Source organism: Palaemon carinicauda, chromosome 39, assembly GCF_036898095.1.
Source record: "Palaemon carinicauda isolate YSFRI2023 chromosome 39, ASM3689809v2, whole genome shotgun sequence".
Lineage (NCBI taxonomy): Eukaryota > Metazoa > Arthropoda > Malacostraca > Decapoda > Palaemonidae > Palaemon > Palaemon carinicauda.
The window spans coordinates 52,775,746-52,791,390 of record NC_090763.1 but is presented as its reverse complement, the minus strand read 5'-3'; the positions used below and the strand labels follow the sequence as shown (position 1 = coordinate 52,791,390).

General features: G+C 41.2%; 1 protein-coding gene across 1 annotated transcript in view; it reads left to right on the top strand.

The window, feature by feature from the left end:
• Positions 1–13,839, top strand: part of LOC137631185 (uncharacterized) — a 42,112-nt gene extending 28,273 nt beyond the window's left edge. Inside the window, exon 3 of the mRNA XM_068362916.1 lies at positions 12,984–13,839. Coding sequence (XP_068219017.1) covers positions 12,984–13,170 — 187 coding nt within the window. The 3' untranslated portion in view covers positions 13,171–13,839. The remainder of the gene's footprint in view (positions 1–12,983) is intronic.
• Positions 13,840–15,645: the final 1,806 nt, after the last annotated feature.

The window sequence follows — 15,645 nt, the reverse complement described above, 5'->3', positions numbered from 1 at the left end:
GCTTCCCGAATTTGGAGCCTTCTGGAATTAAGGGATTTTGACGAAGGAAAAATCTATTTCTGGGAAGAGGCCTGTGATGCCCGGTGAAAAGGGTCCTTCTTTACACTTTTCTAATATAAATCTTCCAAATATACTAGAGAAAGATAAAAGCATGGAATGCAGAGGTTACTACCCTCGCGCGATCACCTTGTGGGTGTCGTGAGACGGATAGAGACAGAGATCGAGATAGAACAGCAGCCTGGAAATAGCCTCCTTCCCCTTTCCCTCTCTCTCCCGCACGTAATGCAGTGTATTTGTCGAAAGTGTTATGTGCATTTTAGTGTGTCCTCTCTTAAGTGACTCACAGTGTACCCCAAAGCATATCGTGTGTTGAAAAAATACAAAGGACTAAGAGGTGATTTTGAATTCATTGTATTAGGGTGAGTATTGACATTGTTTAACGTTTTTGATAAACGGCCCTGTAGGCAGGATAAGTTATGTAAAGTGATCTTGTTAACTATTATTCATTAAGAGTCAAACTTAATCATTGTATTAGTTAAGAATTATTTCAAGCATTTGTATTATTTTCATTGCATTATAATCTTTTCTTAGGTTAAGGTTTATTCAGATATAATAGTTCAAGTCAAGTTAGTATGTATATAATTTCTGATCGTAAAATTTTTTGTCTTAAACTAACTTTTGTTCAGATTTAATTTTTCCAGTGAATTATTTTATTATTGTGTAAAATCTTTTCAAAGTGTTCTAATTTATATAGAATATATTAGTGGAATTTTGACAAAATGTGTTGTATTCACATTCTCCATTGACATACGAAGTCAAGTGAATTTTTTCAAGATTTTGCGTCTTTTGTCGTATACCCCCATACAGTATATTGGCATACCGGCCAGGCCCCCTAAGCCTGGAGGTTATCCAGCATCATCTCTTGCAGAGACACTTTTTGCAAGCAGCGTCCGGATACCTCTGTAAGTCATCTATCACCGTCTATCAGGTGTAGTGGGCTATCCTCTGTGGTTGGTATTGCGGAAGAAATCTTTGTCCTCTTGATGCCACTATTCCAGTAATAGTGGAGTTCTTATTGTAGCTCAGGGAGGAAAAACTCTGCTCGGTCTTGGCGGTGAAAGGCTACCACTTGGTCTTGAGCCTTATCACAAGACTGAACGGAGTTATTATTATCTCATCGACAGCATTGTCTCTTCTCATACAAAGTTAGACCACCTCCTTGGAATGTAGTGTCAGTACTACAATCCCTAAAAGGAGATCCTTATGAACCGCTACGTCAGTCCTCAGATCGTGACTTGACCTGTAAGATGGTTTCTCTCCTCTCCCTGGCATCGGCCAAATGGGTCAGTGAGTTGCATGGTCTTTCCTACAATATAGCCCATTCAAGGGGATGGGTGTAGGTATCTCTCAACTTCATCCCTGAGTTTGTTGCTAAGACTCAGAATACGGCTGTAGTAGACCCTGGGTTTGAGACCTACCGGATTTCGAGTCTCCGTCTTGTAACCGATGGTCATGATCAGTTGTTACTATGTCCTGCGAGAGCTGTCTGGCACTATCTTAAATGAATTTCTGGAGCTCCCCCCCCTACGTCAAACAACTTTTTATTAGCACGGTCAAAAGGAGAGTCATGAAAAACAAGCTCTCAGCGTGGATTCGCCAGGTGATTGAACGATCGCTGAATCTTGACTCTCCCCTAAGAGATTGCAGCTCCAGAGCCCATGATGTTAGGGGCATTAGTTCATCTCTAGCATTTAAAAAAAACTTCTCTGTGGTGCAAGTCCTACAAGTGTGTGTCTGGAAGCATCAAAACACCTTCATGGCCCACTACCTGCAACACCTAACCCACAGGATTCTGGATACTTTATTCATAGATTCTGTGGTGGCAGCACAAGTGGTGTAAGTTATCTTAGCTCCCTTAGAGGATAAGTAGCAGTCGGTCAAGGGCAGACTTTACCCAGTGTTAGTCTTGGATGAATGGGCAGAATGACTGGGCTTTTCTTCCAACGTTTTCAACTCTTTTGGGGCATAGCATCTGGATGACTCTACAAGCTGGCCTACCTCCGACTACAGATATTACCCATTTCCCTTGTGTAGTCTGAAATATGTTACATACGTGTATTTATGTCTCCGTCCTCCCTGCGAGGGTGAGTCTGGCAATGTCTAGGTTAAGTAAGAGGAGTGCTACACACTCCAATAACCTTACCTGATCAAGTCAGAGTGCTTAAGTTTCCACACATTTGCTACTATTGCCCAGGCCCACAACTCTCGTGCTTTACATACTGAGAGTTCGCAAGGTGATATTCCTATACTTAATACGAGGTCAACTACAAATAGAAATGTTGTTGTGAACTTTGCAAACAAAATGATCAGAGAAGAGGCGGCAAGCAAAATTCAGACATTGGTGGCTGACGCTGAAACGAGAAAAATTGGAAAACTAAAACCAAAAATAATGATATGCAATGTGTACAATGATGAAGATGATGTAGTAAATGCTTTGATTAAAAAAAATCGCTGCCTGGACCAAATCCAAGATATAGAAGAGAAGATAAGTGTAGTCTTGAAGAAAAATGCCTCGGGGGGGACCACCCACTATGTGCAGAAATGTGATCCTGAAGTTCGGAGGGCTATTCATGATAAAGGGGACAAAATTTCGTTACGATGGGGTACTTATAACATACGTGATAGGTACCACGTGATCACTTGCTACCACTGTCAGAGGTATGGACATTTTGAAAAAGATTGCAAGTCTAAGAATGATGATAAAGTCTGCGGGAAATGTTCAGGAAAACATACCACCAAGGAGTGTAATTCGCAAATGACAAAGTGTATAAATTGCACAAAGTTAATCAAACCAAGTGATCACATAGTATTCTAGAGACTGCAAAGCTCATGACTTGGAATTGAAAAGACTAGCAGAAAATACTGATCATGGTTACTAAGGATGTCATAAACTGTGGCTATGTAAATATACATTCTGTAGGTAATAAGACTATTCAAATTCGAGACTTGATAAATTAGAAATATTTGGATATGTTAGCATTATCTGAAACATGGTTAAATAACTTAGACAAGGCAAAGATCGCTGAAATGACGCCCCCCACTCACACCTTTCACATACCGAGAGAAGGTAGGTCTGGTGGGGGTGTCGGACTCTTTATTCATAAAAGTTACTCAAATCTCAAAATGTTGAAAAGAATTAGTGTAACAAGCTTTGAATATATAGAAATAAACTTTACACAAAAAAAAAAATATATAATTTGTAACAATCTACAAACATTCTAGAACAAACACTAGTATCTTTTTTGAAGAATTCAGTGCTCTCATTGAGATGATTATCATGGAAAAAAACGAATTAGTTATCTGTGGAGACTTCAATTTTTGGATGGATGACACATCAAATCCTGACACTTTGGCATTTAGTGAGTTATTAGAATCATATTGACTAGTGAATAATGTCGACTGTACAACTACTTTAACTGGACATACGTTGGACTTAGTTTTAAGTAATGACATGAATGATATTGTATCTGATATAAAAGTTGAAGAGAAATGTACTATCTCCCAAGTACTCAAACTTATTACGTTTAGTCTACCTCAAAAGAAACTTGCATTAGCAAGGAAAATAAACTTTAGACATAAATCAAATTTTTCTCCTACCGTATTTATTGAAGAAGTTACAAAGAAAATAAATGATGTTATCAACATTCCCTGTGATCATGATGACCAATATCCGTTGGGAGCTAGGTGTGTTAACTGTCTTACGACCACTTATAATAAAGTGAGTAAAAGTGAATATGATACCATGTGCCCACCGATGGAAAAGACTATAAATGTAAAAGACCAATCTCCGTGGTTTGATGGAGGGACTTTGGTGAAAAAGAGGGAAAACAGATGCAAAGAAAGAAATTGGAATGGGTTAAAAACTGAAAGTACTTGGGTAGAATACAGAACTGCTGCGTGTCAATATAACTACCTACTAAGAAGGAAAAAAAGTGAATACTGTACTCTAAGAGAAAGATCCTCGAAGCAGCAATAAACATAAATAAGTTATATCGTCTCCTAAATGGTATAATGGGAAATCTAAAAGAAAAGAAGCTACCTGATGGATATAGTGACCAAGAACTAGTAAATAATTTTCTAGTATTCTTTAAAAACAAAATTGAAAATATAACCAAATCATTTGTAAATACTCAACATCAGATTAATGATACACCAGGCACACAGACAAAATTAATATGATTTAACAACATAACACAAGAGGACATCACCAGAATTATCAAGAGAGCAAAGAAAACAAACTGCAGATCAATCCTATGCCAATATCTAAAGTAATTGGAGAGAGAAACTTTTCTAGTCTAGCTAAAATAATAATGAGAATAGCAAAGGCAAGCATTGATGAATGTAAGTTTTCCAAATCTGAGAAAATGGCTATAGTCACACCAGTTCTGAAAAATGCACTGGACTACCAGGAATTAAGCTCATATTGACCTATTTCGAATCTGTCCTTTGTTTCAAAAGTGCTTGAATATGTAATTCTTGAACAACTAGTCAGTCACTTGGAAGTAATAGAAGCTTTGCCTGACAATCAATCTGCTTACAGAAAACTATACACTACGGAGACAGCCATCTGCTCTGTTGTAAATGAGATGCAAAAAATGATGGATGAAAATAAATGTGGTATTTTAATATTGCTCGATCTCAGTGCTGCTTTTGATATAGTTGTGCATGAACTGCTACTAAATGATCTACGGTCCATCGGTGATGAAGATCAAGCCTTCGAATACCTATAAGACTACTTAGTTGGTAGATATTATTGTGTACAAATTGGAAACTCTTATTCATCATATGAACCCTTAAACAGAGGGGTACCCCAGGGAAGTTTACTTGGCCCAATCTTATTCTGCATCTATACTATAGGTCTATCGAAAATACTACAAAGGCATGGCGTGAAGTTCAAACTTTTTGCGGATGACACACAATTTTAAATATTTAACTTAGCCGGTGAATATATAATAGCTGCAACTCTGCGGCTCGACAGAAAACACACTCAAAAAACTCGCGAGCGATCGCTATGAAGGTTGCGGGTGTGCCCACCAGCGCCAACTGTCGGCCAGATACCACTCTTGTATGTAAACAAACCCTTCAATTCTTCTCTGTCGACGTTGACGACAAGACGTATTCATACTCGCTGTAGAACCTGGAGTTTTCTCATCATATTTGGTGAAGTACTTTATTTTGGTTTGAGCTTTCGCAGTGCAGGTGTTTTTCCTCAACATAAACTCTTGAACTCTTTATTGAATCGGATTATTTGTTGATGACTTGGATTGTTTTTGGAATTTTCTTTGACTAATTCAAAATGGCTGACCCTTCTCAAGTACCTAGATTTCGAAAGTGTAATGCTAGGGACTGTAATAGGCGTCTTCCAAAGGCTTCTCTCGACCCACATACTGTTTGTTCCAATTGTCGGGGTAAAACCTGTCAATTGGGAGATCGGTGTGAGGAATGCGTGGGCCTTTCGGAATTCGATTGGCTCGAATACGATAAATATGCACGTAGACTAGAGAGAGATAGGGTAAGGAGAAGTTCATCTAGGTCTGTAGATTTTTCCTCTCCACATGCCCCTGAACCTAATCCTTCCCCTGTAGTGGTTGTTCCTAACCCCCCTTCTAGCACTCAGGAACCGTCTATGCAAGACATGTTACGTGCTATTCATGCCTTGGGGGAGAAAGTTGAAGCGTTAGCAAGTGACCGTAATCAACTCATGGCTGACGTGAAGGAACTTAAGTGCCATAGTGCCACGGCGGAAAGTGGGAAAGTGATTAGTGCGCAAAGTGTTGTGAACAGTGTTGCGACCGAGGGTTCGTCTGTTCGTGCCTGTCGTTCACCTAGTCCGGGACCTCTTGCAAGCTCCCAAGCCCAGGGGAGAAGTAATATCGTACGACTTATGGGTTCGAGAGGCCTTGATCAGCGAACAGACGTTCCCTCTATGGTTTCAGGCGTATCTCACCAAGATCGCCCCTACCATAAGACGAGAGAGCCCATTTTTACCTCGTCTTCCGAAGGCTTTTCACGCAAGAAACCGTGGAGCAAGGTTTCTAGGCCTCTTAAACGGAAGTCGGTCCCTTCAGGACAGGTTCAACGTCCTGGATGTAGTCATTGGGACAGTTCGGACCCGTTGCTGTCATCGGATGACTGCTCGCCGCCTAAGCAAGGCAAAGTTGTGCCGTCTCAGACGCTAACCCCGTCGGTTACCGCACCCATTCCCGTGGACCCTAAATGGGTTATACTGCAGGACATGCAGTCTAAACTTGCGTCCCTTATGGAAGACTACAATGCCGATAAGGTTTCCGTTGAGCCTAGCCGTTTATCTCATCGAGATCCTGGCCTTCAGCCACCCAAGCGTTCTGTTGTGCGTCCTGTTGACGCTGGTGTAGCCAACTCACGTCAAGCGGTTGGGGTTGTACCACATTCGATGCGATCTCGTGTGGATTTTCAGCCGCATGTGGACGTTAGGCAACTCGCTGATGCGCCTGGTGACGTTCAGGACGTTCGCCAACCATCGGAGTTGACTTGTTTTGACGCTGAGCGTCAACTTCCGCAACCTAGGGTTGTTTTGACTGCGCAGCCTAGGCGGTCTAAGCAGTCTCGGGTGGACGCTGTGCGTCCTCACGCACCTGTTGTTGTTGACAGTTCTCAGACTGTCAAGCAGTTTCAGGACGCTGTGTCCTGGTCTGCCACTTATGCACCAGTGCGGGTGGACGCTGCGTGTCAAGCATTGCCAACCCCTTTGCTTGTTTCTCATCAGTTGTCAGATGAGGAACTTTCGGATGAGGACGTTGCTGACCCTCAGCCTGAGGATCATCCTTCAGATATTGATGAACCTAGAGCAGTTCCGCCATCTTTGGACTTTAAAAAAGTCATGCTCATTTTTAAAGAGTTGTTTCCCGAACACTTTGTCTCTGTGGCTCCTCGTTCGCCGCCGTCTGAGTTTGTTTTAGGCGTACCTGCTGACATGCCAGCCTTTACAAAACTTGTACTCTCTCGCTCGTCCAAGAGAGCTTTACGGCTGTTAGGCGATTGGTTGGAAACCAAGAGGAGTTTAGGGAAGACGGCCTTTGCCTTCCCCCCTTCTAAACTCTCGTCTAGATCGAGCGTCTGGTATGCCACGGGAGAAGTTCTCGGCTTGGGAGTCCCTGCCTCTGCCCAGGGCGACTTCTCAAGCCTTGTAGACTCTCCCCGCCGCCTAGCCATGAGACGCTCGAAGATTAGTTGGTCATCCTCAGACCTTGACCATCTACTTAAAGGCATTTTTAGAGCTTTTGAAGTTTTCAACTTCCTTGACTGGTGTTTGGGAGCCTTGAGTAGGAAAATCTCATCGGCCGATAGAGATGTCTCCTTACTCATTATGTCTTGCATGGATAAAGCCATCCGCGATGGATCCAATGAGCTCTCCTCCTCGTTTACTTCAGGAGTCCTTAAGAAGCGAGAGTCTCTTTGCTCTTTTCTGTCAGCAGGAGTGACGACCTGTCAACGATCTGAGCTACTCTTTGCCCCTTTATCAAAGTTTTTGTTTCCTGAACTTTTGGTTAAGGACATAGCTTTGTCTCTAGTGCAGAAGGACACCCATGACTTGGTTGCGTCCTCTGCTCGCAAAGGGACTCCTTCGACTGCCTTTTCCGCTAGACCTAGGATAGACACTCCAGCGTCCAGGTTTATTCCGCCCTTTCGTGGCAGAGCCCCCAGCAGGGGAAGTACTCGTGCCGAAGGAAAGAGAGGAAAGAGGAAAGGAGCCAAGTCCTCACGTGGCAGAGTCTGACTGCCCGCAGCTTCAGACAGCAGTAGGTGCCAGACTCAAGAACTTCTGGCGAGCCTGGGAGAAGAGAGGCGCAGATCAACAGTCTGTGAGGTTGCTCAGAGAGGGGTGCAAAATTCCATTTGTACACAAACCTCCTCTAGCGACTTCCCCCATCGATCTCTCTCCCAAGTACCGAGAGGAAGCAAAGAGACAAGCCCTGAAACTAGAAGTGTCTCTTTTGCTAGAGAAGGGAGCGGTGGTCAAAGTCTCGGACCTTCAATCACCGGGGTTTTACAACCGTCTCTTCCTAGTACCGAAGAAGACAGGAGGTTGGAGACCGGTGCTAGACGTCAGTGCTCTGAACGTCTTTGTCACGAAGACAAAGTTCTCCATGGAGACCACGAAATCTGTCTTAGCAGCGGTCAGAAAGGGAGACTGGATGGTCTCTCTCGACCTAAGAGACGCATACTTCCACATCCCCATTCACTCAGATTCCCAACCTTTTCTGAGATTTGTGTTCGACAATGTGGTGTACCAGTTTCGGGCCCTGTGCTTTGGCCTAAGTCCTGCTCCTCTCGTGTTTACGAGGCTTATGAGGAATGTGGCAAAATTCCTCCATTTATCGGGTATCCGAGCCTCCCTTTACTTGGACGACTGGCTTCTCAGAGCCTCGTCCAGTCATCGCTGTCTGAAGGATCTCAATTGGACATTGGATCTGACCAAGGAATTGGGACTTTTGGTCAACATGGAAAAGTCACAGCTGATCCCATCCCAAACTATACTGTATTTAGGGATGGAGATTCGCAGTCCAGTTTTTCGGGCTTTTCCGTCTGCCCCCCGAATAGATCAAGCCCTGCTCGTAATCCAAAGGATGTTGAAGAGAGAACGATGCTCAGTCAGGATTTGGATGAGTCTAGTAGGAACTCTATCATCCCTGGAGCAGTTTGTCTCGCTAGGAAGGCTACACCTCCGACCTCTACAATTCCATCTAGCCTTTCACTGGAAAAAGGACAAGACGCTAGAGGCGGTCTCAATCCCGATTTCCGAAACAGTAAAGGCTTGCCTGAATTGGTGGAAAGACAATATCAGTCTAAGAGAGGGACTTCCTCTAGCAGTTCAGAAACCAAACCATCGGATTTGGGTTGGGGTGCGACACTGGACGGTCGGGAATGCTCAGGTCTGTGGACCTCAAGTCAGAGGAGCATGCACATCAACGGCAAGGAGCTTTTGGCAGTCCACCTGGCCTTGATGAGCTTCGAGAGTCTCCTTCGAGACAAAGTGGTGGAGATCAACTCGGACAACACCACAGCCTTGGCGTACATTTCCAAGCAAGGAGGCACCCACTCCCTGACACTGTACGAGATCGCAAGGGACCTGCTCATTTGGTCAAGAGATCGAGGCATCTCCCTGGTAACGAGGTTTATCCAGGGCAACTTGAACGTTCTAGCAGATTGCCTCAGTCGGAGGGGTCAGGTAATTCCTACAGAATGGACCCTCCACAAGGACGTGTGCAAGAGGCTTTGGGCGACTTGGGGTCAACCCACCATAGACCTCTTTGCAACCTCGATGACCAAGAGGCTTCCAATCTATTGCTCTCCAGTCCCAGACCCAGCAGCAATACATATAGACGCTTTTCTCCTAGATTGGTCTCACCTAGACCTATATGCATTCCCACCATTCAAGATTGTCAACAAGGTACTGCAGAAATTCGCCTCTCACGAAGGGACAAGGTTGACGTTAGTTGCTCCCCTCTGGCCCGCGAGAGAATGGTTCACCGAGGTACTTCGATGGCTGGTAGACTTTCCAAGAAGTCTTCCTCTAAGAGTAGACCTGTTACGTCAGCCCCACGTAAAGAAGGTACACCAAGTCCTCCACGCTCTTCGTCTGACTGCCTTCAGACTATCGAAAGACTCTCTAGAGCTAGAGGCTTTTCGAAGGAGGCAGCCAGTGCGATTGCAAGAGCGAGGAGAGCTTCTACCATTAGAGTTTACCAATCGAAGTGGGAAATCTTCCGAGACTGGTGCAAGTCAGTATCTGTATCCTCGTCCAGTACCTCTGTAGCCCAAATAGCTGATTTTCTCTTATACCTGAGAAGAGTTCGCTCCCTTTCAGCTCCCACGATCAAGGGCTACAGGAGCATGTTGGCTTCGGTCTTCCGGCATAGAGGCTTAGATCTTTCCAACAATAAAGATCTACAAGATCTCCTTAGGTCTTTTGAGACCTCTAAGGAACGTCGTTTAGCTACTCCTGGATGGAACTTAGACGTGGTCCTAAGGTTCCTCATGTCAGACAGGTTTGAGCCTTTACATTCAGCCTCCCTGAAGGATCTCACTCTTAAGACTCTTTTCCTGGTGTGCTTGGCCTCGGCTAAAAGAGTCAGTGAGATTCATGCCTTCAGCAAGAACATCGGTTTTTCGTCAGAAAAAGCCTCTTGTTCTCTTCAACTTGGTTTCCTGGCCAAGAATGAACTGCCTTCTCGTTCTTGGCCTAAATCTTTTGATATTCCTAGCTTATCAGAGATCGTAGGCAACGAACTAGAGAGAGCTTTATGCCCCGTTAGAGCTCTTAAGTTCTATTTAGCTCGTACTAAGCCTTTACGAGGTAAATCTGAAGCGTTATGGTGTTCGGTTAAGAAACCATCCTTACCTATGTCAAAGAATGCTTTGTCATATTTTATCAGATTTTTAATACGAGAAGCTCATTCCCACTTGAGTGAGGAAGACCGATCTTTGCTTAAGGTTAAGACGCACGAGATTAGAGCTATAGCAACTTCCGTGGCCTTCAAGCAAAATAGATCTCTGCAAAGTATCATGGACGCGACCTTTTGGAGAAGCAAGTCAGTGTTCGCGTCATTTTACTTGAAAGATGTCCAGACTCTTTACGAGGACTGCTACACACTGGGTCCATTCGTAGCAGCGAGTGCAGTAGTGGGTGAGGGTTCAACCACTACACTTCCCTAATTCCAATATCCTTTTAATCTGTCTCTTGAAATGTTTTTAATATTGTTTTTATGGGTTGTTCGGAAGGCTAAGAAGCCTTTCGCATCCTGGTTGATTTGGCGGGTGGTCAAAGTCATTTCTTGAGAGCGCCCAGATTAGGGGTTTGATGAGGTCCTGTTGTATGGGTTGCAGCCCTTGATACTTCAGCTCCTGGGAGTCTGTCAGCATCCTAAGAGGATCGCTGGGCTCCGTGAGGAAGACAGACTTACAAGGCAGAGTAATCGTCTAAGTCAACTTCCTTACCAGGTACCTATATATTTTGGTTTTGTTATATTGATAACTGTCAAAATGAAAAAACTCTTAGCTTATACGCTGTAAACTTTATTAACTCTGGTCTCTACCCACCGCCTTGGGTGTGAATCAGCTATTATATATTCACCGGCTAAGTTAAATATTTAAAAATTATATTTTAATTATAAAATAAATTTTTGAATATACTTACCCGGTGAATATATAAATTAAATGACCCTCCCTTCCTCCCCAATAGAGACGCAGCGGGACGAGAAGAATTGAAGGGTTTGTTTACATACAAGAGTGGTATCTGGCCGACAGTTGGCGCTGGTGGGCACACCCGCAACCTTCATAGCGATCGCTCGCGAGTTTTTTGAGTGTGTTTTCTGTCGAGCCGCAGAGTTGCAGCTACAGTATTATATATTCACCGGGTAAGTATATTCAAAAATTTATTTTATAATTAAAATATCATTTTTACTTCTCCATAAATGATATAGAGGACACTGCAGAAACTCTAAACAGAATCCTTGATAGTGTTAGAGAATGGATGACATTTAAACAATTAAAATTAAATAAGAACAAAACTGAATTCATAGTGGTGGGTAAGAGAAACAGCGTGAGAAACTTGGGTGATATTCAAATGAACATAAATAATGACTCAGTGCCGATATCTAGTAAAGTTCGAGATCTAGGTTTATTTCTTGGCTGTAACCTGTCTCTAAATGCCCAAATAAATAATGTAATAAAAACTGCTGGTTATCATCTAAGAAATACTGCGTTTATAAAAAAGTACCTGGACGAAAATTCTGTAAAGAAACTTGTGATAAACTGTTATTACCAGGATTAACTACTGCAACTCTATCTATTACAATTTACCAAAAGTGCAACTTAAGAAATTACAAAACATGATAAACAGAGGAGGAAGACTGATAAAAGGTGTCCCACCCAGAGAAAGGATCACCCCTATACTAATTGATTTACACTGGCTGCTGATTTAAGCGAGAATTGAATTTAAAATATGTACAATAACTTACCAAGTTATCAAAACTGGTCGTCCAAAATACTTAATTGCTACATATTGCGCAGCCAACAAATCGTGTCGGCACGAGAATAGTTACAGATGGCTTCAAACTGTTGGAAGCTTGATATATGTCTACTTTAGGCTCCAGAGCCTTTAAATATGCAGCCCCGAGACTATATAATAAGCTCCCACGAAACATCCTTATGATTGAAGACATTAAGGCTTTCAAGAGGAAAGTGAAGACTTTCTTATTTCAACAGTTATACAACAGTGATGATTTAACAGTAAATGAACAATATGCAACATGAAACATTAAACACACTGAACGAACAAGGTAAAACGGCAATGGAGGTCCTGTAGAGAGTGGGGTTCCCCTGCTGTATGGGACCGGAAAAGCAGCCATCAAAGTAAGTAAAGAAAAGGGTGTCCCTTTCATGTTTGCATGAGCTCAGTCATACCCCAGGTTTCCAGTCAGTTGGGTTTTTGAACTTCCACCCACTTAAGGGTGAGTCTCCCTAGTAAAAAGTGAATGGTTTGTACTTGTGAAGGAATAAATGACAGATTTGTAAGTAATTTTAATCTTCTCTAACCATATGAGCATTAGCTCTTTACTCATGCTTGCCCTGCCATCACATATCCTCCTAGAAAGTTCCGCTTGCAATCAAAAGTGGAGGCATAGACTAGCTGAGTGTGTGAGTGGGGTGGTGGTTGATCTATCCCCCCCCCCATAACTAGCAGCTGGTTGTTTACCTCGCGTAAAGAGTTTTATAGTTAGTTTTCAAGCTACACTCTAACAATATATCCATAGGAAAGAGTGAATGGTTTGCGTGGTTAGGAAAAATACAAATTACTTCCATATTTGTCATGTTTATTTGTTTAGATAATTGCCATGACTATTGTAAACTTAGATATCTTATTTATTTTCTTCTTTTTACAGAAATGGCTGTCACAAATTGACCTTGTGGAACACAGAAGTAACTTTTGAGACCATTTGTTATCTTATTGATGAGCTTAAGGACACTGTACATGAGAAGATTTCCCTCAACATAATTAATATGCCTACGGCTGAGGAATTAGAAGAGTTGGGAAAATTTCCCACAAAGGATTTTATAGAATTTGTGTGACTTAATCCCCAACAAGTGACTACAATGTCTTTATCATTCTCCATTTGAAGACTAAGAATTTGACCAAGTAAATTTCTTCATCATGGGAACAGACTTAAGGAAGAAAATGAAACCTGGCTGTTAAACCTAGATTTCTGGAATCTGGAAAGGTAGGTATGCTGAAAACATTTTGTAGCCTTGCTGTAAAGGAAAGAAAGGACAATGAATTTAGCACTCTTGAATAGCATTTTCGTATTGTTTGTAGAACTGGGTATATTTTGGATAGTTGGCTTAAGTTTCCTGCATGGTATTGTAGAATATGTCCTCAGGAGTGAATTTTGGTAGCAACTGCTGCTATGTAAATGATGTGGGTTTTATGTATCTAAGAGTATTTTCTAAAGAAAGCACCTATTACAGAAAGTGAGAAACGTGACAGGCTCATTGTTGTTACAGTCAGAAAATTGTAACTACAGTTCTTCGTCTTGTGCTTTTAAGAGAAAATTAAAGGCCATGTTGGTTTGATAAGCCATTCTATGGCAGAAGTGGAACTCTTGAAGAACAAGCCCAGAGTTTCTATGTTTCAAAGATGGCTGTGGTTGGTTGTGCTGTGTGTATGCAGATAATACATTACAAGACGTTTCTATTGTAAAAAATCTTTTTTTATGAAGCAAAAATTGATGGCAATACAAATTCTTGATTGTGAAAATCAAACATTGTCTTGTATTTTGATGTTTTTTTTTTTTTAATTAATAATGGTTTTAATCTAGTCAAGAATGTATTTTGAATCCAATTTGGGGAAGTGCAATATAATAAAAATGTAGAAGAAGCAAAGTAACTGTGAAAAACCCACACCTACTATGTATTTCTGGCAAAAAAATAGTGTTTTTTTTTTTACCCCTTTTACCCCCAAAGGACGTACTGTACTGGTACGTTTCACAAAACCCATCCCTTTACCCCCATGGACGTACCGGTACGTCCTTGCAAAAAATGCTATAAAAAATTTTTTTTTTCAGATTTTTTATAATTTTTTGAGAGGCTGTTAGAGCAATTTAAAAAAATATACTGCAAAATGTTTGCAGTATATTTTTTTAAATTGCTCTAACAGCCTTAATTTTTGTCATAGAGAGGTCAGGTTGGTCTCAATCTCTTGGAAAATGCCTGAATTTTCTAAAACAAAATTATCAAAAATCTGAAAAAAAAAAAAAATTTTATAGCATTTTTTTTGGGAAAAAATAACCCTCTGGGGGTTAAGGGTTGGAAATTTCCAAAGACCCTGGGGGTAAAAGGGTTAATATCTTTCATACTAATTACTTGATCAGGATGGTACTTTGACACAGCACTCTATAGACCTTCCCTAATTTTTGATAATATAATGCATTGGCAAATCCTTTTAATTAAGATGTTTACTCTTTGTCAGAATAAAGGTTAAGCCAGGTGAATTGGTTAAGTAAGTCAAACAATATGAATACCTACACACACACACACACACACACATATATATATATATATATATATATATATATATATATATATATAATGTATGTGTGAGTGTGTGTGTGTGTGTGTAATTGTGCATATCAATCCGACAAATTTTTATCATAGATTTAAATACTACATTTATTTGTGACACAGTATAATTCTGTTTGTATTCTACAGCTATTTCGTTAACTACACAGGCCTTTCGAGGAGTTAAAGCCAATCAATCCTGCCTTTGGAAAACGTGTGTTTCATTATTTTTACACAATTAAAAGAAGCCCTCAGGGCAGGTCCATCAAGTTGGATAAATAGGTTAAAGGTTATAAACTCCTTATACACCCTGACGAAATACAACAATATCATGAAAAGTTAATAAGTATAATAACAAGAATCCAACATATCAATTCTATCTGTTATTAACAAATATAACAGGTTTCAGAAAAGGTAGAGTAAGCGACACCCGTGAAACTAGGAAAGGAGGTTACTGGAGAAATAGGAGGATCAAGACAGAGGGGGGAAGGAGAGGGGGCGGACGGGGGAGTGTAGATATTCAAATTGCTTGACTTAACCTATTCACTTGGCTTAACCTTTATTCTGAAAAAGAGTAAATATCTTAATTAATGGGATGTGCCAATGCATTATAGTATCAAAAATTAGGGGGAGGTCTATAGAGTGCTGTGTCAAAGTACCATTCTAATCAAGTAATTAGTATGGGAGATAATATAGAAAAACAAACTATTTTTAGCCAGAAAATATTTACTAGATGGGAGGCATTTTACAAGGAAAGATAAGAATTTTTTTTAGGGTATATGTCAACATTTAAAGAGCTTGGAGAGGGAAGCAATATGAATATTAGGGGGAGTTTCATAGAAATAATAATTTATTCCCACGCAGATACAAACTTGCGAGTCATTTATATGGTTAATCCTATTCTTGTTTTCTCTTTGATGAGACAATCAAAAGAAAAGTGTCATCTGCTGCTCATGATACAACGCTTTTTATAATGCTTCCCCACAACAC